This window comes from Rhinatrema bivittatum, chromosome 6, assembly GCF_901001135.1.
Source record: "Rhinatrema bivittatum chromosome 6, aRhiBiv1.1, whole genome shotgun sequence".
Taxonomy (NCBI): Eukaryota; Metazoa; Chordata; class Amphibia; order Gymnophiona; family Rhinatrematidae; genus Rhinatrema; species Rhinatrema bivittatum.
This window is the reverse complement of record NC_042620.1, coordinates 116,619,936-116,647,394: the sequence shown is the minus strand read 5'-3', so window position 1 is coordinate 116,647,394 and position 27,459 is coordinate 116,619,936. Positions and strand designations below refer to the sequence as shown.

Here is a 27,459-nt window from a genome sequence, read left to right as displayed (position 1 = left end):
TGGGGTGAATCCCCAGTACCTTGGCTACCAGAGTACAAGAACAAAAGAAGCCAACGCCCCTCTCCCCGATTTACCTAGGGGCAGAGGATCACAGCGCTTCAGACCCTACAAGAGTACATATCAAGCCCCTTGCCCTGTGGGCAGGGGCCAGTCCTTTCAGAACAAACACAAAGGGGGGAGCCGGCTCTGGCACAGGCCCCAGCCGCACCCCACAATGAGAATCAGCCAACCCATCCACAGGAAGAAGCCATAGGGGGCAGGCTTGCCCTATTCTACCAAAGATGGGTCGAGATAACAGCGGACAAGTGGGCCCTAACCATCATTCGAGAGGGATACTATCTGGACTTTCACAACATCTCTCCGGACAAGTTCGTGAAATCTCCTTGCCACGCACCCTCCAAGAGGGCGGCAGTGGAAACCACACTGGCCAAATTGCTCGCCCTAAAGGCCATAATGCCGGTGCCCATGCAACAACAAAATTGCTCGCCCTAAAGGCCTTAACGCCAGTGCCCACACAACAACAAAATATTGGGCACTATTCCATCTATTTTATCGTCCCCAAAAAAGAGGGACTGTTCCGGCCCATCCTGGACCTCAAGTCGGTCAACCGCTAGCTGAGGGTAACACACTTCCACATGGAAACCCTGCGCTCGGTCATAAGGGCGATACAGCCGGGAGAATTCCTTACATCCCTGGACCTGTCAGAAGCATACCTGCACATCCCGGTCCATCACAAGCATCAGCGCTTCCTGCGTTTCACAATCCAGGACCACCACTATCAGTTCCGAGTGTTACCCTTCGGGCTCGCCACAGCCCCTTGGATGTTCACCAAAATTATGGTGTTAGTAGCAGTGACACTGAGGAAAGAGGGAATCCTCGTACACCCATATCTGGACGATTGGCTGATCAGGGCAAAGTCTCCAGAGGAAAGTCATCAGGCGACCACCAGAGTCAAGGCTCTACTGGAGAACCTCGGGTGGGCTCTCAACACAAACAAACAAGCTGCCTATAGCCCTCCCAATCCCTAGAATACCTGGGAGTCCGGTTCGACACCAGACAAGACAAGGTCATTCTTCCCCCTACGAGGAGAAGAAAACTGACGAACCAATTGCAAAACCTGCTAACAAGTCTTCGCCCCAAGGTATGGGACTATCTCCAAGTCCTTGGCCTCATGACATCAACCCTGGAAGTGGTCCCATGTGCAAGAGCTCACATGCGACCGCTACAGTGCTCCCTACTATCACAGTGGAACCCGATGTCCCAGGACTACTCCGTTCGCCTGCAGCTCCCGGAGGAGGTGCGGAACCAGATACAATGGTGGCTACAAGAAGACCATCTGAGCAAGGGAGTAAGGCTATCCCCCACCGACCTGGATCTTGCTCACTACGGACGTGAGCCTACGAGGGTGGGGAGCCCACTGCCAGGAACTGACGGACCAGGGGCAATGGGACAAGGAAGAGTCAGGATGGAACAACAACCGACTGGAAGCCTGGGCGGTCAGACTAGCCTGCATACGTTTCAGTCACAGACTCCGAGGCAAATCTGTCAGAGTCATGTCAGACAATGCCACGACAAGTTGCCTACATCAACCACCAGGGAGGAACAAGAAGCCAACAGGTGTTCATGGAAATAGATCCTTTAATGGCTTGGGCGGAAGCAAACCTACAAGGGATCTCAGTCACCCACATCGCGGGAAAAGACAACACTGCGGACTACTTCAGCAGAGAAAGTCCAGACTTGGGGGAATCGAAGCTGTCAACCACAGCCTTCCAGTTGATAGTAAACCACTGGGGAACCCCAGCCATGGATCTCCTGGCAACCCAGTCCAACGCCCAAGTTCCCAACTTCTTCAGTCACAGATGAGAACCACAATCCCAAGGGATCGATGCCCTCGTCCATACTTGGCCACAGGAAGACCTGCTATACGCCTTCCCCCCGTGGCCACTACTGGGCAGGATCATCCGCAAGATAGAGCACCACAGGGGGCTAGTACTTCTAGTGGCCCCGGACTGGCCTAGAAGGCCGTGGTACGCAGACATGCGAAGACTCATGACTGGGAGCCCTCTCCCTCTACCTCCACACAGGGATCTGCTCCAGCAAGGCCCGATCCTCCACGAAGACCCAACTTGATTCTCTCTTACGGTTTGGCCATTGAGAGGATACGCCTGAAGAAGAGCGGATACTCGAGGGCGGTGATTGACACCTTGCTCCGAGCACGCAAGTTCTCCACATCACTGACCTACATACGAATATGGAGAATATTTGAAGCTTGGTGCGAAGACTGCGACATTCTTCCGCGAACAGTCAAAATTCCCACGATCCTGGAATTTCTGCAGGACGGATTACAGAAGGGATTGTCTCTCAACTCCATCAATGTTCAGGTGGCCGCTCTGGCCTGCTTCGGAGCCAAAGTGGAAGGCACCAGCCTAGCATCTCATCCGGACGACATCCGCTTCCTGAGAGGGGCAAGCAGATTCGACCACCGCTAAAGTGGCCGGTACCCCCCCTATGGAACCTCAATCTAGTACTAGACTTCCTAGCGGGAGCCTCCTTCAGACCTATCCGAGGTCTGCCTCTACGACTCCTAACCTTGAAGACTGCATTCCTAGTGGCAATATGTTCGGCCCGTCGCATCTCCGAACTTCAAGCACTATCCTGCCAAGAACCATTCCTCGGGTTCACACCGGGATCCATATAGCTTCGCATGGTCCCCTCCTTCCTCCCAAAAGTGGTTTCTCACTTCCATCTAAACCAAACCATCTCGCTGCCATCTCCAGATGAGCATAAGGGCTCGGAAGACTCTCGCCGTCTTCGCCATCTTAACGTCGGCAGACTCCTAGTCCGATACCTAGATAGGTTGGAACCCGTATGAAAGACGGACCACCTATTCGTCCTTCACAGCAGGAAGAAACAAAGGGAAGCGGTCTCGCGGGCAACCATAGCCCGCTGGATCAAAGAAGTAATCAAAGCGGCCTACGTAGAGGCAGGCAAGCCTCCACCTCTACAAGTCAAGGCCCATTCCACTGGAGCCCATGCAGCGTCCTGGGCGGAAACAAAGATGCGATCACCCCCCGAGATCTGTCGGGCGGTGACATGGTCCTCCACTCACAGCTTCGCCAGGTTCTACCGCCTGGATGTTCAAGTTCGGGAGGATACAGCATTCGCAAGGGCAGTACTAAGTGGGCCATGGGCAGTCTCCCACCCGGTTCGGGAGTAGCTTTTGTACATCCCATTGGTCCTGAATCCATCTGCTACACGCTAGAAAATGGAGAAATTACTTACCTGATAATTTCGTTTTCCTTAGTGTAGACAGATGGATTCAATATCCCGCCCACGGCTGCCACTATGCATGAAAACCTCGGATGTCAATTCCCGAGAGCAGGACAAACACAGGTAAGCCACGCTTACCTGTGTTTGTCCTGGACACCCATAGTTACCCGGTGTCGGCGTTCCCTCGGTTGAGGGCACTAGCAGTCTCCAGCTATAGTCCACGTCAACCAGTTCAAGTTGATCACGTTTCTCAAGTTATTCAAGTTAACCAAGTTAATCTGATGCTACTAAAAGCCAGTCGTCCAGATAGGGAAAGATATGGATTGACAGCTGCCTGAGATGAGCCACCACCATCGCTAGGCATTTCGTAAACACTCTCGGGTATGAGGAAAGGCCAAAGTGCAGGACCTTGTATTGGTAGTGTCTGTTCTGAATCCAAAAACAGAGGTAGCGCCAGGAGGGGAGGTGCATGGGTATATGCGAGTACGCCTCCTTCAGATCGATGGAACACATCCAGTCGTCGGTTGTTGGAGAGGGAGGATGTTCTTGAGAGGTCATCTTGAACTTTTCCTTCTGAATATGTTTGTTGAGGATCCGTAAGTCTAGAACGGTGCGAAGCCCGCCTGATTTCTTTGGAATGATCTCAAGACACAAGGCTTGTGATCTCCCGAGGAATCCAAATACTAGATCAACCTCCTGGAACTATGGGCAGTCTGGAGAGCACTACAGACCTTCTCCTTTCAGATCAAAGGAAAACGCCTCATGGTGTACACAGACAACCAAGTCGCCATGTTTTACATAAACAAAGAAGGAGGGTCCGGTTCATGGACACTCTGTCAGGAAGCACTTCGGATATTCCATTGGGCGGACGCAACCAATGTATCTCTCCAGGCCACCTACTTGCCGTGACTGGACAATGTCACAGCGGATCTCCTGAGCAGAGTTTTTCACCCACATGAATGGATTTTAAATTGAGAGGTAGCCCTCACCATATTCCAAGAGTGGGGTTTCCCAACAATTGACCCCTTTGCCACGGAAGAAAACCGGCAAACTCAAGTCTTTTGTTCTATTTACCCCAGCGAGATTCGATATGCTCCGGATGTCTTCCTCATTCCATGGACGGAGGGCTTGCTGTATGCCTACCCTCCCATCCCTCTAATATCAAGGACAATTCAGAAATGTATTCAAGACATAGCAGACATGATTCTCATAGCTCCAGCTTGGCCGAGACAGCCATGGTATGCGTATCTCATCCGGCTTTCCATAGCCCCACCCATTCCTCTGGGGCCGACCAACAACTCCTCACATAGGAAGGAGGTTCACTCCTCCATCTGATGCATCAATCCCTCCACCTGACGGCGTAGAGATTGAAAGGCAGATATTAAAGCACCTCTGCCTTCTTTACCAGGTAGAAGATATACTTATTGCCTCACGGAAACCTTCAATCAGATGCAGTTATGTAGGGAAATGGCATCGCTACTCTGCATGGTGCAGACCACGGAATCTTGATCCGTTCTCCTCCACTGCTACAGATCTCCTGGAGTACCTCCACTCTCTTAATCAATCTGGTCTAGCTACCACATCAGTTTGAGTGCACATCTATGCTATTGTGGCCTTTCATCACCCCCAGAGTGGCCTTCCCATTTCCAATCACCGTCTGGTCTCCAGATTCATGCGAGGTATGCTTCACCTCCGACCACCAGTGACAAAGCCACCTCTATCCTGGGACCTTAACATTATCCTAGAACAGCTAATGATGCCTCCTTTTGAGCCTTTAGAAACTTACCACGTAAAATACCTCACCTGGAAAACGGTATTCCTAATGGCGATCGCATCAGCTAGAAGAGTGAGCGAGTTGCAAGCCTTAGTTCACTACCCTTCTTACTTGGAGTTTTACCACAACAAGGTTACCCTTTGACCTCACCCCACCTTCCTGCCCAAGGTGGTGTCCGCTTTTCATCTCAGTCAGACCATCACCTTACCAATCTTCATGCTGAAGCCCCATCACAATGAGTGAGACCGCCTCCAACACTTGCTAGACTGTAAATGGGCTCTGGCATGCTATAAACAGAGAACTCAATCTCCTTTTGGTCCTTCTCAGCTCTTCCTCTCTTTTAACCCCAACGACACTGGTCAACCAGTCTCTAAAAGAACTATTGCCAGTTGGTTATCGCAATGCATTCAGTTCTGCTACGAAAAGCGCTCAATTAAACTAGACAAAATATCTCATGTGCCACAACAACATCAGTTACCCATCTCAAGAAGGTACCATTGCTACTGCAAAGCAGCTACTTGGTCCTCCATTCATACTTTCACGTCGCATTACTGTCTGCAACAACAACCGGCCTCTGATGCGGCACCGGGCTCAGCAGTCTTGTCAAACATTCAACACCGATAAAGACTGTCTACTCTTTCTACGGGTTAGTGTCCTGAGCTTCTAACACGTACTTTGCATGGACACAACCCGAAAGCTTTGGGACTCCCATGACAGCATGGCTAATTCAGCCCTACTATTGATGGGAAAAAGCAAGTTTGCTTACAGTAAATGGTGTTTCCGTAGATAGCAGGATGAATTAGCCATGCGATCCCGCCCGCCTCCCTAGATAGTTGAAGAAAGGACACTAATTCGTTAATTCTTGCTTAGCTACAAAGAGACTGAAGGAAGGACTTGGATCGCGCGGGAAGATGACTGCGCAGCCACACAGAGTCAAAGCTCTGCTCACTGAGAGAATCTCCGCCTGCTTCGGTGGCGTGCACGCTCCCAGACAGCATGGCTAATTCATCCTGCTATCTATGGAAGCACCATTTACCTTAAGGAAACGTGCTTTTTTTTGTTTTGTTTTATTACTTACTGCTCCTCTGGAGCAGAAGTAATTTGCGCGCGCCAGCCTGGCCCACCCCTTTGGAGAGGCCTGGCACTTGTGTGCATAAACCCTGGTTTTTACGTGTGCGGGCCTTATAAAATCTGACCTTTTATGCATTTCTTTCTTTTTGATGATTTTTTTTTTTACTTCCAAAAATCTCAGATGACACATTTAGGCACTGTGACATGATTTCTGAAACATTTGTGTTATGTGTATGTTGTTTTTAATTATCAAATCTCATAAATGGGGGGTATTTTAAGGGGTATTTTAAGGCTGCATGCCTTAAAGTTTGCCTAAGGTACCTAATACCCTTGTAGTGGCCAAAATACAGATGCCCAGCATTTTTTAGGCAATAGCCACAGCAGCAGGGAGGACTTGCATTACTATTGAGACAATACTTCACAAAAAAAATATTTATCCTCCCCCCCCCCCCCCCCCAATATATCATTGGGAATATTGTTTCTTTGCAATGCCTTCTGATCTAATTTCTTTTTTAGCTGGTCAAAGAAATGTACCAGATTTGTTTTTCATGACCTCTTTCTGATAAGCAAAACAAAATATGGAGATCGGTCCCCAAACATCTCTTAATATGTGGCAAAAAATTCCAAAGTTATAATATTAGAGTCCTCATACATGTAGGCAGGGATCCAAAATCACTCACCTTATTTATGTAATCTTCACTCTCAACATGTTACTACTAATAGCCTTATTTTATATAATGATTTTATGTGTAAAAAGATTATGATGTCCACACACAAAGTTTAAAAGGTTCTTGCTTCATTATCTCTTGTGTGGCCAGGCCCATGATTGAGAAAGCACAGTAGCTATAGTCCAGAGTCTCCTTGAATCACCAATAGCATTACTGGCCTTCACTACTTGCCAGTGGTGACATGCAAGGGGAATGTCCTGATCTTCTCTGTGGCCCTTGGAGTTCCAGTTTCACCCTGGCCCAGTGAACCAGCATGGGTGCTGCAATTAGCTTCACTGTACAATCCTTGGGGAAGTATTTTTTGTTATTGGGTTGCCTTCTTTAATTGCATCAGAGGACTGTGCTTGAGTAATATCTCTAAGTAATTTCATTTGTTTTCCTGGAGTTATATTATGGTAATATTTTCTGTTTTTTGTACAAGATGTATTCTCTTGATATTTTAATATGACATTTTAAAAGGTGCCTTGTGTAACTATCTTTTTTAGTACATTGCAGAAAATAGGCATACCTATGTCACTTACATTTACATTGCTACTGGATGTTAGAAAGTATGCTGTTATCCCCCCAAAAGAAAGCTGACCATTCTGCCTTGTATTGAAGATACTTTGATATAATTACTAGTAAAGAAAAGGATAACAATTTCCCCAACTCAAGGTGTATTATACACCTTATTTGGCAATGATGATACATTTTTTAAACTGAAGCTTTTTAGGTATTAACTGAAAAAAAAATGACTGCTGTTAGTCCAATTGAATGTACATAAATAAAGGCTAACAAATTTAAAACAAAAAAAAATATATAAAGTGATACCTTTTTATGGGACTAACTTAATGCATTTCTTGACTAGCTTTTGAGAGCTAATACTCTGTTCTTCAAGTCAGAATTCAAATGAGTAAAAGATGGCAGTATCTTTTTATTGACTAACAATACATTTCTTGACTTGCTTTCAAGAACTAATATTTATGTAACCCTGACTAGAGTCACCAGACAGGATGGTAGAAATTTCTGGAGGGCTCCAGCTTTCCAGGTTCATTAAGGAGTATACTCAGAGGGTTCCTGCTCTCTACACGATTATAGAGAGGACAGAGAGTTCTAGGATTTCAAACTTTATGCAGTTTACAGGGTTGGGGTACTTTGCATGTGCCTTTCCTGTTAAGGCGGGGAAAAGGGATGTTAGGAAGTGGTGTTTGCAGGGAATGAGGTAATGGTTTTGAGATAAGGTAGAAATAATAGGAGGTACATGCTGTCTAAGGGAGGATGGATATTTGATGGAAAGTTATTTTATTTAAGGGGCTTTTCCAGGCATCTTAAGAGACAGAGTTGGAGTTGGATTTGGGGATTGTAAGGACTCCTATATGCAGAGATGTTTGCTGCAAAGATTCCTACAGCCATCCAGAAGTGGAGCCGTAAAGTCGAAGGGGTACTGCCTTTGCTGGGGAAGCTTTAGGAAAGAATTTTTGACCCATTTTGACCAGGAGATCTTTGGCCTAATTGGGAGTGAGTATAATTTCTTCCTCAAATAAGTTTATTTGAAGAAGTTGGTTTCTGCAGATTTTGTTTGAGTGTTTTGGACTGTATCTGTGATTCAACTGAAGATTTCTCCTGTGAAGAATTGTTTTACCTTTGAACTTTCAATAAATGTTCTCATTTGGAACAAAGACCTTGTGTGGACCTTGGACTTTTTTGTGGTACAGTAAGCCTTCCTTTGGGCCTCCCAGAGACTGAGGCCTCCCTGGAGGACCCTGATTGTTCCCTGAGCTGCAGCAGTGTAAATAACTCCTTCTGCAGCCTCCTAAGGTGACCCCAGGGAAAAAGGGGTTACATATATATAAAGATAGATATATATAGAGAGATATAGGTTTTGTAAATTTTATTTCTGTTTAGACAGAATGTCAGAGTAGCACTTACAAAATATTTTGACAATTGGCTATATATATATAACCAATAATTTTTTTTTCTTTGCCAGTACATTATGTAGTATCTTAAGAAAAGAATATGTATTTATATGCAGGGGCAAATTGTAGGGAAATAGCTCGGGAGATTTCTTCAAACCTGGCCAACAAAGTATCTGACTCCCTACTCCACAACTTCCTAAAGCCTACCAAGCAAAACCTTGAAAAGTACTTCATGAGACCTGGCGCGCATTCACCTCTGGCAGAATGGAGCCAGAAAAATCTGCACATATGTCATTTTCCCTAAAAAAACAAAAAAAACAAAAAAAAAACTAAGAAATAGAGCACACTTTTAAACTAGGGGTAAGCAAACTGAAAATGCAGTCTCCTTTCCATCCATGCAATTAATTGAGGACCCTTGCACAAGTTTGGTTATATATTTATATAGAGATCCTGGATTCCTGGCCTGCTGTTAGTCTCTTGTCAACTAATCAAGTCTTGAACTAGTTGCTAAGCAATGTGGCAACATTGCCATCCAGTGGCTCAGACATACACTGTGTGTCAGGACCTTCCTCCACACCCACCCTCCCACAACCTCAATCACAGATTCCTAGTGTGTAGACAGACTCAGGACAAGTGGGTTTATGCTCCCCTGCCAGCAGATGGAGATGGAGCAAGCTGATGTCACAGTATATATAGCCCTGCAGTAACCCCAGCCTGCCAGTATTCTCCGTCTCCAGCAGATGGTGGAAGTGCATCTCCCTATGGTGATTGCTTTGAGCTTTTTGAAAGAAGAAATTTGAAATTCTAAATGCAGGAAAGAAAGCCCCGCTCTCCTGTGGTGATATCTAAAGGTCCTTCCCATGTTGAGAATTATTGAGGCCCACATTGCCATCTTCCCAAGGCACAGGAAGTATCTCCGCTTTGTGGTCGGACAGGCTCACTACCAGTACAAGGTATTGCCGTTTGACTTGGCATCAGCTCCTCGAGTCTTCACCAAGTGCCTGGCAGTGGTTGCAGTGCACCTCAGACATCAGAGAGTACATGTGTTCCCCTACCTAGATGATTTGTTGGTCAAAAGCAACTCCCACAAAGGAGCGTTGAGTGCTTTGACTCTTAACATGCAGGTGCTGCACTCTGGGATTTGTCATTAACTACCCAAAGTCCATTCTCTGCCCGTCTCCCCAGCTGGACTTTATAGGAGCCAAGTTGGACACGACTCAGGCAAGGCCATTTTTGCCCTGCGATTGGCCTCTAGCCCTGTCCTTGCTGGTGGCCTTGGTGTGCGGCAGCCAGCAGGTAACTGCTCGTCTATTACTTTTGATTGCTGGGCCACATGGCAGCTTCTGTCCATGTCACCCACTTAGCCTGCCTCTGCATACGCAGGATACAGTGGACTCTGCAGTTGCAGTGGCAACATGCATCCCAGGACCTCGGAGCTCAAGTTTCCATTACGCAGCCCCTGAGGGTCTCCCTATCCTGGTGGGAGAATCTCTCCAATTTGGAACAGGGAATTCCATTCTAACCTGCCTCAAGTAGTTCTTACACCAGATGCCTCCCCCACGGCTGGGGGGCGCTTGTGGATGGTCTCCACACAAGGGGTGCTGGACTTCTCAGGAAACTCTGGAGCTTCCAGCGATTCGCTACACTATTTGGGTGTTTCAGGATCAGCTGTCCCACAAAGCAGACCTGATTCGGACAATCAGGTATCAATGTGGTATATCAACAAACATGGAGGCATGATATCATACCTCCTCTGTCAGGAGGCGGTGCAGATCTGGGCTTGGGCTCTGTCGCAGGGAATGTCCCTATGAGTGACGCACCTGGCTTGGGCATTCAACGTACTGGTGGACCACCCGAGCCGCTCTTTCCAGTGCACGAGTGGTCCTTAAATCCAGCAGTAGCAGGCTGGATTTTCCACTTATGGGGCGCTCCGGATGTGGATCTCTTCGCCTTCCTCCTACAATTGCTAGTACATCTGCTAATAATGACACTTGTAGACTATTGTAACTCATTATATTTAGGCCGTTGTACTCAAGTCGATTCAGCTTCTGTTAAATGCTGCTGCCCGGTTAATATCAGGGCTTTCTGTTCTTGAACACATTATCCTTATTTTATCACGTTTACATTGGATTAAATATAAAATTATTGTTGGCTCCACCTCCAGCTCTTTGGATTACAAATATGCTTAACAAAACAAAACTGCCCCATGAGAACATTATGATCTACACAGATGGCATTACTATAGGTCCCTTTTCATTAAGTGCTCCTATCTGAGATCCATAAATGTACCTTCTCAGTTGCTGCTCCTGATCTTTGGAATCAGTTGCCATACGAGATAAGAGCTACTCCATGTATAAAAAGTTTTAGAAAGCAGTTGAAAGCGTTATTGTTCAAACAAGCATATCAATGTTTTACCCTATGTTTTCTCACACTGTCTAGGATGCAAATGCTATTTTATTTGATTTTATATTATCATATTTTATGTTTTTGTGTAGATGCCATCTTCTTTGTAATTTAATTTGATTATTAAATTTTGATGTCAATTTTTAATATTTTATGGATTTTATTATGTATGTTTTATTGTACCTGCCTAAGGCTTTGTGCGTAGGCAGCATATAAATAAATGAACCATGAACCAAAGAAGAGAGACGTAATTCTAAACAGTATAAAGTAACACTTCCCTGAGTAAAATAAAAATACTTGCTTTGGGAGCAAGTTATTTTATTTATATTTTTGTAGAAAACTATTTCAACAATGCTGTTTATCTTTAGACACATCTGGGGAAAAAAGTTAATTTTTTTTTTTAACCTAGAAACAATTTCTCTTAGTCAAAAAACCATTTTAAGTGCCTGGTTTTTTTTTTTCCACTCTTGGTCATAGATTACCAAAAGTGTAGCACTCTGGAACATGCTTTCCTGAGTTTCAGAAACTAGAGTAGGGAAACCTTCAGTTGGCAAAAATGAGTCAAGTGAGGTATCTACACTTAGGCCTAGTTATAGGTCAAATTAAAAAAATAACTTTAAACACAGAAGAAAATTTCAGCAATTCCAAATAGAATCTCTTTAACATATCCTCAGGAGATACTACAGGGATTTGTAGAAAATTAAAGAAGTGCAAATTAAACCACCTATCACAATGCTCTCTTTTTTTTAACTTACAATATAAAATATCATTGTCCCTTATAAGAGCCAATGAAGAATTCTGTAATATGGCAATTTGAGCTTCAAATTCTCCAAATATCCACTCATTGCTCCTGAAGTGATTTGAGTACGAGCACTAAACTGCAAGTGTAATTCTTCATAAGATGACATGATCTTATCAATTGTGGTCACGAAAGACTGTTGCCAAACAGAGATTGTATTCCATAGTGACTCTAGAATAACATGGGAAAGTTTAACCAGATGATATAATAATCTGTGGTCTAGATGTAATTATCCCCGAAGGTGACCCAATATCCCCCAACCTTGGTTCAGTAGACCTGGACCCAACAGGTGTGGATATTCCTGAAACCACATTGGTATTATGAGTACTTCCCTCCAGTAACATCCTTTTCCCCATTTCTAAAGGTGGTGGAAGCCTTGAATCAGGACTGAGAGCGGTGGATAAGTCATTGGGAACGGAAGCCGAGCCCTCAAGTTCCCCATGTCCTGAAACTTGTGAACTGGAAAAATATAAATCCAAGCTTTTCTGGGGAGCCAAGATAGGAATATCCAGCTTGGTTAGGAAAAACGAAACTGCACCTTTTCTTTTTTTTCCCCCTCAATAGAAAACCGGAGCAAATCAAATTTTGCAAAAGGGGCATGCTCCTTTGGTGAGCGGCTTCAGCGCGCGTGCCACTTGCATGCACTAAGTTTTTAAAGGTGCAGAGGATGCCCAGAAATGGTGATGTTCACGTCACCACCTTCCAGTGTAGGTGATAAATTGCAGCACTTCCCCAGCAGATCCCTCACTCCAGGCTCCCCCTAGAGATTTTTCTAGCCTTCCCCTGCTTTGTAAGTGTAAATTATAGTATCTTCATTTTCATATGCTTAGACAGCTGTTGCTTAGAGGAGCACATAGTTGTTGAAAGTAGACCAATCACAACCTTAGAGGTTAGAGGAGTCAAAGTATTTGTTCGACCATGGGATTGTCTTCACCTGACTAACTGAAGGCCTAATGAGTCGATCAATATTTTGGACCTTATTAACAACTTAAAAAAAAAAGTAAAAAAGTATTAATGTGTCAACTAAAAGAGTATCGAAATTTTCTTTGCACATACCATATTCACTGTTCAATTTTTTTCAGTCTGTTAAAATCAGCAATAGTAATTTAGCTTTAAGAATTTCAGAAAGATTTCGTGTTTTAACTTTCTACTATGTCAAGTTCGTCAGCTTCTGTTTACTTAGGCATAGATTTTTAAAACATACGCGCACATGTCCATGTGCGCGTGCTACCCGGCGCACACACATGGACGTGCGATTTTATAACATGTGCGCACAAGGGGGGGTAGAAATTTGCATGTTTCACGTGGTGATGAGATCGGGTCTCCCCCAGTTCCCTCCCAGTCTGTGCCAATTAAGGAGTGGACTGGTAGGGAACTTTCCTAACCCCCTACCTACCCTCCCTCTTCCCCTCTTCTCCCCAACCCCTTAGAAGGCCCTACCTTATTTTTGTTTCTTTGTTGTAGAACTTATGCCAGCTCCTGAGCTGGCGTAAGTTGCACACACCGGTAGAGTGGCAAATTTTTTTGGGCCTGCACCTCTGCACATAACAGGAGTTATGTGCATGGCTGGGGCCCCTTTGAAGATGTACGCGGTGCGCGCAAGGCCAGGCCGCACACGTAACTCCTGTTTTCCCCATGCGCAGGGGATTTAAAATTTAGCCGTTGCAGAATAATTGAAACATACAATTTGACCAGGGGTGCCTAAAGTTTTGCCTACAAATGTATAAAACACAGAAATATAAACACATATTTCATGTAAGTCACCCATAGAAGCAACACATGAATATCCATGCTACAAGTCTGATTGCACTTCTTACAAGACTGTAACTATTTACATTTTGTTAGCTACTACTAGATAAACTAATAAATATATATATATAAAAATAGATGTACTTCCTCTGAAGAAAAGGTAACCAGAATGTTCATTGGCAATGCAACACCAAAAAAATTGTTTTTGGTGCAGTCAAGATTTACTGAGTGAGAAAACATAACCAGCACTGAGACCATTAGAAAGGACAATCTGGCTCCTAAAATGCCAATCACCATAGCTAATATAAAATCAACAAGATCACTTGATGTAGAAGCAACAGGCAAGAAAGTGCATGTGAGGGGAAAATGATCATATACTGAGTCTGCCAGTTGTAATTAATTGTTTGGCCTAAATTCCATCATTGTCTCCCTCCATTCTTGTGCACATGAGGTTTGTTTTTTTTTTTTTTTGTTTTGTTTTAAAGATTTTGAATGGCAAAATAAAAATTAAGATGTTGAATCACTTCCTTATTTAAATGTGCAGAAACACTACCTATTTTTTATATATGTTTATGGACATTAAATTCACAGTCTTAACTTTTATTTTGCCATTAAGAATCTTTAAAATAAAATCTCTGGTGTGCTTGGATAAAGGGGGGTGATGATGAAATTTAGGCCGAATAGTTAATTACAACTGGTAGCCTCAGTATATGAGCATTTCCCCCTCTCATGTGCTTTTTTGCCTGTTGCTTCTACATCAGATGATCTTGTTGATTTTGTATTAATTTATGTTCACTTGTAATTGTGGATCATTTATTAGATGCACCATAGCTAGGCATCAGAATGTACAATTTTCCTGCAATGAGACTGCAAAATTGCTCTAAACAAAAGTAAGAGATATTGTACAAGATATCACCACAATAGTCCTTCTCCCCCACGTAATTCCTTTGGAAAAATACATGCGATAAGATCATGCCTCTCAAACCCCACTGTCACCATATACTCCTAGTAAAAGAATATATGTGAATATAATCATTTGGATAATGACAACACTTTTTGAGTCCTAAAACATAGTAACAGAAATAATGATGGCAGAAAAAAAACAAATGGTCCATCCACTCTGCCCAGCAAGTTTCTTATGGTAGTAACTGCTGCTCTGGGTAGGTTATCCCCATGCACATTTTGTTAAGGGTATAGTCTTGGTGTCACTAGCCAAGCATGCATTAATTTGTTGCCTCAAACCTATTCCAAACTGGGAGGGGAACTTCAGGCATCACATTTCAGACACTGGAAACAGATTGCCAAGCAGTTTCCCTCTAAGGCCAACATGATCTTGCACTCAGGCCGATACAGTACAGTGCGCTCCAGCGGAGCACACTGTTAACCCGCGATTGAACACGCGTTTTGGATGCGCTAGCTTTAACCCTTATTCAGTAAGGGGTAATAGCGTATAAAAAATGCGCATCCAACCCCCCCCCCCCAAACCTAATAGCGCCCACAACATGCAAATGCATGTTGATGGCCCTATTAGGTATTCCTGCGCGATTCAGAAAGCAAAATGTGCAGCCAAGCCGCACATTTTACTTTCAGAAATTAGCGTCTACCCAAAGGTAGGTGCTAATTTCTTCCGGCACCGGGAAAGTGCACATAAAAGCAGTAAAAACTGCTTTTCTGTGCACCCTCCGACTTAATATCATGGTGATATTAAGTCATGGCGATTAAGTCGGAGGTCCCGAAAGTTTAAAAAAAAAAAAAAAAATTTTGAAATCTGCCTGTGGCTTGCGGGTTGAAAACCGGACACTGAATTTTGCCGGCGTCCAGTTTCCGAATCCGTGGCTGTCAGCAGGCTCAAGAATCGATGCCGGAAAAATTGAGCGTCGGCTGTCAAACCCGCTGACAGCCGCCGCTCCTGTCCAAAAAGAGGCACTAGGGACGCGCTAGTGTCCCTAGCACTCTTTTTACCACCGGCCCTAATTTAAATATTTTAGTTTACTGAATCGCGCGCACAGGATAGCAGGCGCTTGCCCGCTTTCCCGCGATCTTTACTGTATCCAACTGACTTTAAGGCAAGCTCCATCATCATGCTATCTCCTCTGCAGCTGAATAATTGGGTCCTTATCTGGGGACACTGGACACCTCCTTTGCTCACTGCAGGCTACTCTCCTGTGATGGCGAGCAATTTAAAATCCTCTTTTACCAAATGTTTCTTCCATTTAACCTGGGTTTACTAAGCTTTTTTCCCATAGAGACAGAATGGGAAAAAAGTCTCATTAAATGCGTTAATTGTGTAGCAGAATTTAGAAGTGAAACGCGCTTAGTTACAAAAAAACAAAACACAATCTTTCCAGGATTTCTTCGTTACACATCCTAAAGGAAAGGCATTACTAATCTATTTATTTTTTCATTCTATACTTTTAAAGATATTAGTAGTTTTTCTACTAGCGAATTTGCAACAGGCAGCAATGATTCCATTGTTTTTATATACTGTGTGTTACTGTGGAATCCCGCCAAGAATGTCATGGTCATATACGGGCTGATACAGTACAGTGCGCTCGGACGCGCGTTTTTGACGCACTAGTTTTACCCCTTATTCAGTAAGGAGTAATAGCGTGTCGAAAACATGCGGCCAACCCCCCCTCTCCCCCCCAGGAAACTAATAGCGCCCGCAACATGCAAATGCATGTTGATGGCCCTATTAGTTATTCCCACGCGATTCAGAAAGCAAAATGTGCACGTTTTACTTTCAGAAATTTGCGCCTACCCAAAGGTAGGCGTTAATTTCTGCCAGCACCAGGAAAGTGTACAGAAAAGCAGTAAAAACTGCTTTTCTGTACACCCTCCGACTTAATATCATGGCGATATTAAGTCGGAGGTCCCAAAAGTAAAAAATAATTAAAAATTAAAAAAAACATTTTTAAATCTGCCCGTGGCTCGCGAGTTGAAAACCGGATGCTCAATTTTGCCGGCGTCCGGTTTCCGAACCCGTGACTGTCAGCAGGTTTGAGAACCGACGCTGGCAAAATTGAGCGTCGGCTGTCAAACTCACTGACAGCTGCCTCTCCTGTCAAAAAGGAGGTGCTAGGGACGCGCTAGTGTCCCTAGCGCCTCCTTTTACCGCGGGCCCTCATTTACATATTTATTCTTACTGAATCGCGTGCCCAGGAGAGTGGCCTGGGCGCGAGTCGGGAGAGCGGGCGCTCGCCGGGTCTCCCGCAGGTTTTTCTCTATCAGTCCAAAAGTTAGCTGGATAAGTCTAGGTAGAACAACTATTTGCTTGTGCTAAAGTTAACTGGATAGACCTACCCAGCTAACTTTTAAGATAGCCAAGTATATTCAGTGGCATGGCCATTCTGCTGGATAAGTTAAACGGCTGGATAGTGTCTCAATATTGGGCCATTTATGTTCTCAATCCTGCAGTTTTAGATATTGATTACTTTATTTTCTAGTGTGTTAAATCTTATTTTATTATAGTTGTCATCACTAGGTGAAGTCTCACTAGGTGACGTCTCTGTCCAAAATGTATCATAATCTTAGTGAGATGTGTAAAATAATATGAGAGAGAGGGTGAACATCAAGAAGTCAAGTAACTCACTGATTTTAAACAAGGAAAATAGGGGCAGGGGAATACTTACTGAATGTAACTCACCTTGAACTTGGGTTTAGAAAAATGGGTAATTCAAAAATAGGAAGGCAGCGAGAGCAAAATTTACACTAATGTGGCTATGCAGGCATCAACTGAAATGGTAGTCTAAGGATTAGCTACATTGTGGAGGATTTATAGCAGTCATTCTTTGCTAGTTTTCACCTTTTGTTTAGTAAAGCTGATAATGTATTATAAACCAAAAATTCATCCTTTTCTGTTAAAATGTCTCTTTTTTTTTTTTTTTTTCCAGTCTGTTGAAGTGCTGGGCTTGTTTTTAAAATACTAGTTTGTGTATGAGTTGCTTAGAAAATATTTAAGTATGCATTAAATCTGTAGTTTGAGATTTTAGTTTTAAAAGCTGTGTTTGCTTGAAGTTTTCAGATATAAAATCATTAAGTGAGTCCTACTGAGGCCCAGTGGCAGCACTGTGATGCAAAAGATTCTAGTTTGATTCACAGACTTAACTTCTGCTTTTTCAAATAGCAGGAGCTCTGAATGCTGCAGAAGTACGGTACACAGCCCCCAGGGGGCAGGGAGTTTCAGCCATCACACAATGGCACATCTGCTGACTAATCTTTGGATATACTGATAAGATTCAAAGGAAGTCAAAATCTATAACTGTAATAACTGGACATTGGGAGAGTAGAATAGTAGAAAGTCTATATATTTTTAGGTTTGAATAACTTGGTGTAGTTCAAATTGGTAAACAATATTTCAGAATTTTGACATGCGTATATTTTTGCAGGTAAAACAAGGACCTGTAGAATATGAGTGATGACAAACCCTTTGTATGCACTGCACCTGGATGTGGTCAGGTAAATAGATACATGAATTGTTCACTGTATTCATATTACTATATGCTTCATGTGTGTTTGTGTGTGCATGTGTACGTATGTGTGTAGCGGTTTCTGTATCAGAAAGTAAATGGCACATCCAGAAACATAGAACAGAAGCAAAAATATACAATTGTTTGGATATGGAACTGAAAAATTATGTGTATACTGGTATTCTACCATGGTTTATGGTTTATTTAGTTTTTTTATACCGTCACAACAGTGTACAAATAATAAAATGGAAATACAATAATATAATAAAATACAAATAATAACCACTAAATAACCGCCATAGTATAGGTATCTTAAAATTAATCTAAGACAACACTAAAACATTATTAAATCGTTAATTAAAACACAAATTCAATAAAATAAACTAAAATTTCATTAAAAATAGTATATAAGGAACTTATGGGCAGAGAAATTTAAAATGTGAGACTTGCTGTTTAATTATCATGACTCCGTGTATGCACATGTGAATAACCATGTCTTTAAATCGGTTTTAAATTTCTTGATGTCTGTTTGCAGTCGTAAATGAATTGGTAATGTGTTCCAGACCTTGGGACCTGCGACGGAAATTGCTCTCTCACAGACCTCACTGAGTTTTGCTGATTTAATCATTGGGATTGAGAGGAGACCCTTGTTACTAGATCGAAGGTCTCTTTGTGGTACATGTAGGTGTATGGAATAGTTTAGCCATTCTGTGTTGTTTCCATGTATTATCTTATGGAGGATGCATGCTACCTTATATTGCACCCAAAAGGTTATGGACAACCAGTGTAATGAAGTGAGTATGGGAGTGATATGAAAATCTGTTTTCCAGCCAGGTACTTTGGTTAGTGTAATGTATCTTACTGGCATAAGGTAAGTATGAACTGAACTTTGTCAGACCAGTTTTGGGTACTACCATCTGTAGATATAAGCAAAATAAAAGTTTTATAAATAACTTCTTGGATATACATTTTGTCTTTTATAACTAAAATGTTTAACATAAAAGCAAACCTGCAAATCTGTTTGGTAATGTTCAGCAGGAACATGACCAGCTGGAGATATGTACTTTCCCGTTGTTAGCAGGGCTGAATTACCCATGCTGTCATGGGAACTGTCAATCAGGCCCTGGAGGCAGAGCTTCAAAGTAGGTGTCAGAGCTTTGCTCTGTGAGGCTGCGTGTGTGTTCCCGCGCAGGAAACCAGAATCTCCTCAGTCTGTTTTTTCCACTTGCGGGAATGCACACAGAACTTCAATCTCCTCAGGACTTCAGTTTTGATCGTTCTTCAGAAAAAAAAAAGACAAAGAAGGAGGATAGGAAAATGCCGTGACCCTCGGGATTTAAGCCTTGCTCCTGCGGAAAAGTCATGTCCATCACAGACATTTCAGATGTTAACGCTGCCTAGGCCCAGACCAGAGAATCATGCGAACATTGTGGCCGCATGTCTCCGAGGGCCCGTTGTCAAAGGGCCGAAAAAATCCAGGACCTAAAACAGGCAGTGGGGGGCACATTCATCCCCGGGGCCTTCAAAGACACTGACTCTACCGGTGCATAGAGCATCTTCAGTGGAGCCTACCACCTCCAGGCCTGGAGGTGAGAAAATAAAAAAAAAAAGAAGACACTATTCGAGGGGTCGAGATCCCGAAAAAATGAGGGATCGCGGTCGCCATGAGAGCGAGTTGTCACTGCGCCATATCGAACCAAGTTCAACAACACACGAGAAGGCCCACTCCAGTTTAAAAGCGTCGACTCACAAATCATCGACGCACAAGTGCCTTTCAACGATGCATAAAGTGTCGCTGTCGACGCATATGGAGCAGACACGAGCGCCACATGCGTTGGCATCGATGCACCTACCGGTATTGCTGAAGCAAAAACCGTTGACTCCAGCGCTTGACAAGCCTTCACAGATGCATACCATGTCAACTTCAGTGCTTGGACAGACGCCTACGGTGCACTCCTCACAGACTCTGATGCAAGGAATGGCGCAGTCGACGCACTTATCGGCGCATAACAAGCAGCCGTCTAAAAGACCAATGCAGTCCGCACAACTAACACAAATTCATGCACCGAAACCCTCAAGAAGGAAGACCAGTACGTCGACGCACAAATTTCATCACTCTTCGATGGAGAGTATCTCCCATAAGACCAAATCCAAGCTCACCCTGGAACATCCACCACAATGGAGTCTTCAACTCTCTAGACGTTCTGCTTCTCCCTTGGGCCAAAATACTCCGGGATCTATAGTTAGTTCCTGGGAACAATGGGTCCAGGTAATGTCCCATTCTTCATCATCATCTTCTTCATCCTTACAGGTTTTTTCAGACTTGTCATTGACTTCTAGACACCATAGCTCTGGATGCATGCTGCAAGAACCATTGACCAAGAAGAGTTCAGTAACTGAGGAACTACGGCCCCAGAAATGAAAGCAGTTAGCACCGGACTCTGACATCTTATTAGCAGCGTTGCCATCACCGGGTAAAATGAGGCATTTGAAACTGTCCATGCCACCACAAACCCAGCTCTCTGCGGCCCTTTCAGGTTTCTTGAGTCTATTCAGTCATCTTATACACTCCCACCATCTTCGCCGAGCAGCCCTGCTCCTTCACTGAAGCTTACAGAACAGCTGTCGCCCAACCGTCTGATTTCTCCATTACCAAGGGATCCTTCACCCCAGCCAAGACCGCGGAAGGAAACTCTGGATATTCTTCAACAACCGGAGAATCCGGACTCTCCGCTGACGTTTCCAGATAATTCCACTGGGTACCCCTCGGACCTGCCGGATGAGCCTCCAGAACCATACTCCCCGCTGGAGGACTTAACATATCCAAACTTCTGGGAGAAGCTAGGGTCAGTTCTCCATCTGGACGTTCAAAAAATTCCAGACCCAAGGGCAGAGACATTAGGCCTCTTGAGGATTTTTTACCTCCTGGCAGAACCTACGTCTCTTCCTTCACATAAGGTATTGGACACCGTCTTAGAAAAATCATGGCAGACCCCGTTCGCAGACAACCATTTCAGCGCCGACCGTACCGCCCGTTCGCTGCATATAGAGCACCTATGTACCAACCACCACAGAGAACACAGCAGCAACAATCTCAGAATCGGAGAGGGCAGCCTAGAGCACAATGACCCCAAGGTCAACAACCTCCGTCTGCCTCCAAAGCGCCTCCGTCTTTTTAGGAATAGTACAGCCATCATCAGAAGCAATAACAGCGGGAAGCATAACATCCCACATCAAAGCGTGGAAGAATATCACCACCGATCGTTGGGTACTAGAAATTGTTCAACAGGGTTACCAGCTTCAATTCATAACCATACCCCCACTTCCTCATCCATCAACCAGAGGAGTCCCGTCAAACCAGACTCAACTGGGAAAGGAGAAAGCATTGCGCCGCCTCCCTCGCTCTTCCCAGAACACGGGATTCTACTCACCATATTTCCTTATTCCCAAGAAATCTGGTGCTCTCCAACCAATCTTGGATCTCCGAGAGTTGAACAAGTTCCAAGTCAAAGAGAAATTCAGAATGTTCTCCCTCAAATCCATTCTATCCCTTCTCCAACCCAACGATTGGATGTGCTCAATAGATCTGAAGGACACTTACACATACATCCCAATACATCAGTCTTCATGGCACTACCTATCCTTCCAATTCAATGGCCAGCACTACCAATACAAGGTTCTTCCCTTTGGCCTCTCAGCGGCCCCCAGAGTCTTCACAAAGTGCATGGCAGTGGTGGTGGCATTCCTTCGACAGAGAGGTACCAAGATATTTCCTTACCTGGACGATTAGCTGATAGTAGGCTCCTATCCACATACCCTTCATCATTTGCTTGAACAAATTGGGACTTGTTCTCAACTACAAAAAATCCAACCTCAACCCAACACAAATTCTACAATTCGTAGGAGCTCATCTGGACATGACCCGGAACAGAGCTTTTCTTCCGGCAGAAAAGATGTTAATAATTCTACGTCTCCTACGAACGCTCAGAACCACACAGACACCATTAGCATGGCAGGTTCTGACAGTATTGGGTCACATGGCAGCAGCTATTCATACCGTACCCAACACCAGGCTGCACATGCGCCACTTGCAGTGGGGTCTAAAACGACAATGTAAACAACACTCGCAACCCTTAACATGGAGAATATCTTTAACCCACGAAATGACAAAGGACATAGACTGGTGGTTGCACAAGACTACGCTCACCAAGGGTGCCCCATTCAATCTGTCTCTGCACAATGCAGTACTAACCACAGACGCCTCCCGCAAGGGATGGGGGGCACATCTCGACCTACTACAAACACAAGGCCAGTGGTTTCTGCAGGAACAAAAATTCCAGATCAATCTACTAGAATTCAGAGCAATACAGTACGCTTTACGAACCTTTGTCATTTATCTTCGGGGATGACGAATAATGGTCTACACCGACAATCAAGTAGCCATGTTCTATATAAACAAACAAGGAAGGTTCGGTTCCTGGAACCTGTGCAAAGAAGCAATCCTCATTCTGGAATGGGCAACTCGCCATTCCATCCAACTACATGCAACATACCTTCCCGGGATTGCCAACACTCGAGTGGGCAGACTAAGTCAAATATTTCACCCACACAAATGGTCACTCAATTGGCATGTGACACAAAGCATTTTCAAAATATGGGGCGTGCCGACCATCGACCTCTTCGCCACGGAATTCCACAAGAAGCTCAATTGATTCTGTTCAGTATGGCCCAGATCGGAAAGGACAGCCCAAGACACCTTTCTCATTCCTTGGATGGAGGAACCGCTGTACGTGTTTCCCCCAATTCCGCTTATAACCAGAACAATACAGAAATGCATACATGATGCAGCTCAACTGATTCTGATCGCACCCACATGGCCGTGACAGCTATGGTACACCCACCTTCTCCATCTGTCCATAGACATGCCAATCCGCTTACCGGACCAAGCAGACCTTCTGTCCCAGGAGAATGGAACCCTTCTCCACCCGATGCATTCTTCTCTCCACCTAACAGCCTGGAGGTTGAGCGGGTCCTCCTAACCGAGCAAGGTTTCTCCGTCACGGTGCAGGATGTCATTCTAGCATCCAGGAAACCTTTGACACGAAGAAATTATTACTTTAAATGGAGACGATATTCCTCCTGGTGCAGGACACGAGGTATCAACCCATTGCACTGTACCCTAGAAGCCTTATTGGACTACCTCCACACTTTATATGTAGCAGACCTAGCAACTGCTTCCGTCAGGGTCCACCTTAGTGCCATAGCGGCTTTCCATAGGCCGCATCGAGGTCAACTGATATCAACACACCCGATGGTATCTCGTTTTATCAAAGGTCTCTCTCATTTACAACCCTTTGTGTCCAAACCACCAGTGGCTTGGAATCTAAATCTTGTCTTAGAACAACTCATGCTCTCACCATGTGAACCCATGGACTCAGCTCACATTAAATACCTCATGTGGAAAGTAGTCTTCCTTGTAGCGGTAACATCAGCTCGCAGAGTCAGTGCGTTCAAGGCCTTAGATCACTATAGTCCATACCTTCAATTTTACCATCATAAAGTGGTTCTTCAAACTCATCCTTCGTTCCTCCCGAAGGTTGTCTCACAGTTCCACCTAAATCAATCAATAGAACTGCCAACGTTCTATCCAAAATATAATAACGATAGACTCTTGCACATGCTGGACTGCAAGAGGGCATTAGCCTACTACAAGGAAAAAACCCACTCACAGTCACGAACTTCTCAGTTGTTCATATCCTTCAACCCGAATGTAGCAGGTCTACCTGTAGCTAAACGTATCATCTCCAGCTGGATTGCTCAATGTATCCAATTCTGCTACCACAAACAGAATTTAGTCCTATCTTCCCATCCTAATGCTCATCAAGTGTGAGCAGTCGCCACCTCGATAGCACACCCGATACATGTCCAACCACTAGACATATGTAAGGCGGCTAATGGTCATCCCTTCACACATTCACGTCCCACTACTGCTTAGACCAGCATACTACTGAAGATGCCAAACTGGGACGTGTAATTCTGCAATCATTGACAACACAGAGGCCATAGTCAATTGCCCACTTCGACTGGATCACGCTCATAAGAACACTATATAATAATTGATAAAGCATGATCAGGAGCTTAGGACTCCATGACAGCATGGCTAATTCAGCCCTGCTATCAATGGGAAAAAGCAAGTTTGCTTACCGTGAACGGTGTTTCCATAGATAGCAGGATGAATTATCCATACTGACCCACCCATCTCCCTGGACAGTCGACTATTCATACTTGCTTTATTACAGACCGAGGAGATTCTGGTTTCCTGCGCAGGAACACACACGCAGCTTCATAGAGCAAAGCTCTGACACCTGCTTTGAAGCTCTGCCTCCCGGGCCTAATTGATAGTTCCCATGACAGCATGGCTAATTCATCCTGCTATCTACAGAAACACCATTTACGGTAAGCAAACTTGCTTTTCTTCATTTACATTTATGAAAGCTGGAGTATGTTTTGTCACAAAGTTATTGGAAATGTATATTAGATTTTTCTGTGAATATTCAATAATTGTTTTAATTGTCATATTGCTGTAACTACAGAAAATTACACAGAATGAAAATATATACTGAAATCTCTCCAATCTGTTGATTTGTTACCAGAGTATTTTAAGCAAAATACTATGATGGGAGCAACCAAGCTTTTAAAAATTATTATTTATATAAAAATGTGAAACACAACAGTAGCTTAATACAATTTTCATATGTTATACATAGTTAGCTACTCATAAAATACAATAGCATTAATAAGATTCAAACCATAAGTGTGTTTTGAATGGAACACATCTCAATTTTTGAAATTTAAAATAAATCATATAATGCTGAAGCATTAACAAAAACACTAGACATCCATATTCAACTCATTCACACCTAGATACATAAATAACATAGTATTGTCGCAGAAAAAGACCAAATAGTCCATCCAGTCTGCCCAGCAAGCTTCCCATGACAGTAACTACCGCTCTGTGCAGGTTATTCCCATGCCTTATATTAAGGATAATAATACTTACAAACAAAACCAAGCAACTGTCAAACTCATAACACTTAAAATGTATATAGCAAACCTGTTATACCATTACAGCACTAACATTTAGGACTCAAACAGCAACAGCCCTTCCTATGAAAATACACCACTGCAGATATAGAACACAATAAACTTCCTGTTGGAAAAACAAACCAAACCAGACTGCTAAAGATCCCTACGTAGAACCTACGTGCTAATCAGCAGAATACCTCACCTCTGTCACACACATAAGAACATGCCATACTGGGTCAGACCAAGGGTCCATCAAGCCCAGCATCCTGTCTCCAACAGTGGCCAATCCAGGCCATAAGAACCTGGCAAGTACCCAAAAACTAATTCCATGTTACCGTTGCTAGTAATAGCAGTGGTTATTATCTAAGTCAACTTAATTAATAGCAGGTAATGGGACTTCTCATCCAAGAACTTATCCAATCCTTTTTTTAAACACAGTTGTACTAACTGCATTAACCACATCTTCTGGCAACAAATTCCAGAGTTTAATTGTGCGTTGAGTGAAAAAGAACTTTCTCCGATTAGTTTTAAATGTGCCACATGTTAACTTCATGGAGTGCCCCCTAGTCTTTCTATTATCTGAAAGAGTAAAAAACCGATTCACATCTACCCGTTCTAGACCTCTCATGATTTTAAACACCTCTATCATATCCCCCCCTCAGCCGTCTCTTCTCCAAGCTGAAAAGTCCTAACCTCTTTAGTCTTTCCTCATAGGGGAGCTGTTCCATTCCCTTTATCATTTTGGTCGCCCTTCTCTGTACCTTCTCCATCGCAATTATATCTTTTTTGAGATGCAGTGACCAGAATTCTACACAGTATTCAAGGTGCGGTCTCACCATGGAGCGATACAGAGGCATTATGACATTTTCTGTTTTATTCACCATTCCCTTTCTAATAATTCCCAACATTCTGTTTACTTTTTTGACTGCTGCAGCCCACTGAACCGACTATTTCAATGTGTTATCCACTATGACACCTAGATCTCTTTCTTAGGTTCCATATTAGGTGCTACTACCCAACATTGTATAACTATAGCATGGGTTACTTTTCCCTATATGCATCACCTTGCACTTGTCCACATTAAATTTCATCTGCCATTTTGATGCCCAGTTTTCCAGCCTTAATCACAATCTGCCTCTCCATCTGTCTTCACCTCTTCCTGATGAGAAGACACAGTCAAATGTTCTTGATTTGAAGAATGATGACATACCCCAAACATTACTTTGACCTAAAATAAAATGTAGACATTTTTCTATACTTTTTAACAAAGTATAGAGCAAAAAGCAATGAAAGAGAAAAACAAAGAAAAAAGGACACTTGAAATTTCAGTGCAGTATTAGAGAATCCATATCGCTAAAGTAAATACTATTGCGATTTCGCCTAGATCAGCTTCCTGATTCTGTTGTATCTTAGTTTTCTTTTGTCCATCATATGTCATGACTAGCCAAAAATACAGCAATACTCAGACTGAAATGAAATAAAAGTCTCACAGGAATATTAAGCATTAATGAAAAATAGGAAAATATTTCATGCAACTATCAGGAAGATTTCAGTAAGCATGTAAACAGTCTCTGAACCTAAGAAAATAAGTTAAAAATATTGGTGTGAGGAACAGCCTAGTGGTTAGAGGGAGTGGGCTGTGAACCAGGTAGGCCCGATATCAAATCCCGCTGCTGTTCCTTGTGACTTTGGGTAAGTCACTTCACCCTCCATTGTCTTGGATACAAACCTAAATTGTAACTCCTCTGGAGACAGAAAAATACCTTCAGTACCTGAATGTAATCCACTTTGAAGTACTTGAAACAATGGAATATAAATAAAAAATAAATAAATCATACTTCAAAGTCTCCATTTTTTTTATACGTATCATCAGTTTACCCTTAAGAGCATTGTTTGAATTTGAGCTATTTCTGTTCTTGGATATGACGCAAACTCTCTGGCTGGGCCTGCTCTATGCACCCTTTCTACCAACACTGGCATCATCTGAAGAGAGAGGCCCATTTACCCTAGCAGTCAGATTTGTACCATTTATAAAAACTACTTTGAGAGACTGAGATCATATCCAACATAGACTAGACTGGCTTATGAATGAGGTTTATTTCTCTCATGGTGTGTGCAAAACAGACCCATTTGGAGACAGTACCCTATGAGAACCACCAGTCGCCTTTGCTAACTACATCCCTAAAGATCAAATCATCAATAATGGCAGCAGTTC

The 27,459-nt window shown here is 43.5% G+C and overlaps 1 protein-coding gene across 10 annotated transcripts in view; it reads left to right on the top strand.

Annotated features, from left to right (window-relative positions):
- Nucleotides 1–27,459, top strand: part of ATF2 (activating transcription factor 2) — a 306,861-nt gene that overhangs the window by 11,807 nt on the left and 267,595 nt on the right. For 8 of the 10 annotated variants that reach the window (XM_029605830.1, XM_029605831.1, XM_029605833.1 and 5 more), the window contains one exon: nucleotides 18,078–18,147. In XM_029605830.1, coding sequence (XP_029461690.1) covers nucleotides 18,100–18,147 — 48 coding nt within the window. In that variant the 5' untranslated portion in view covers nucleotides 18,078–18,099. Of the gene's footprint in view, nucleotides 1–7,713; nucleotides 8,341–18,077; nucleotides 18,148–27,459 lie in introns of those variants that run through there. The other 2 variants (XM_029605836.1, XM_029605838.1) reach the window with 2 other exon arrangements.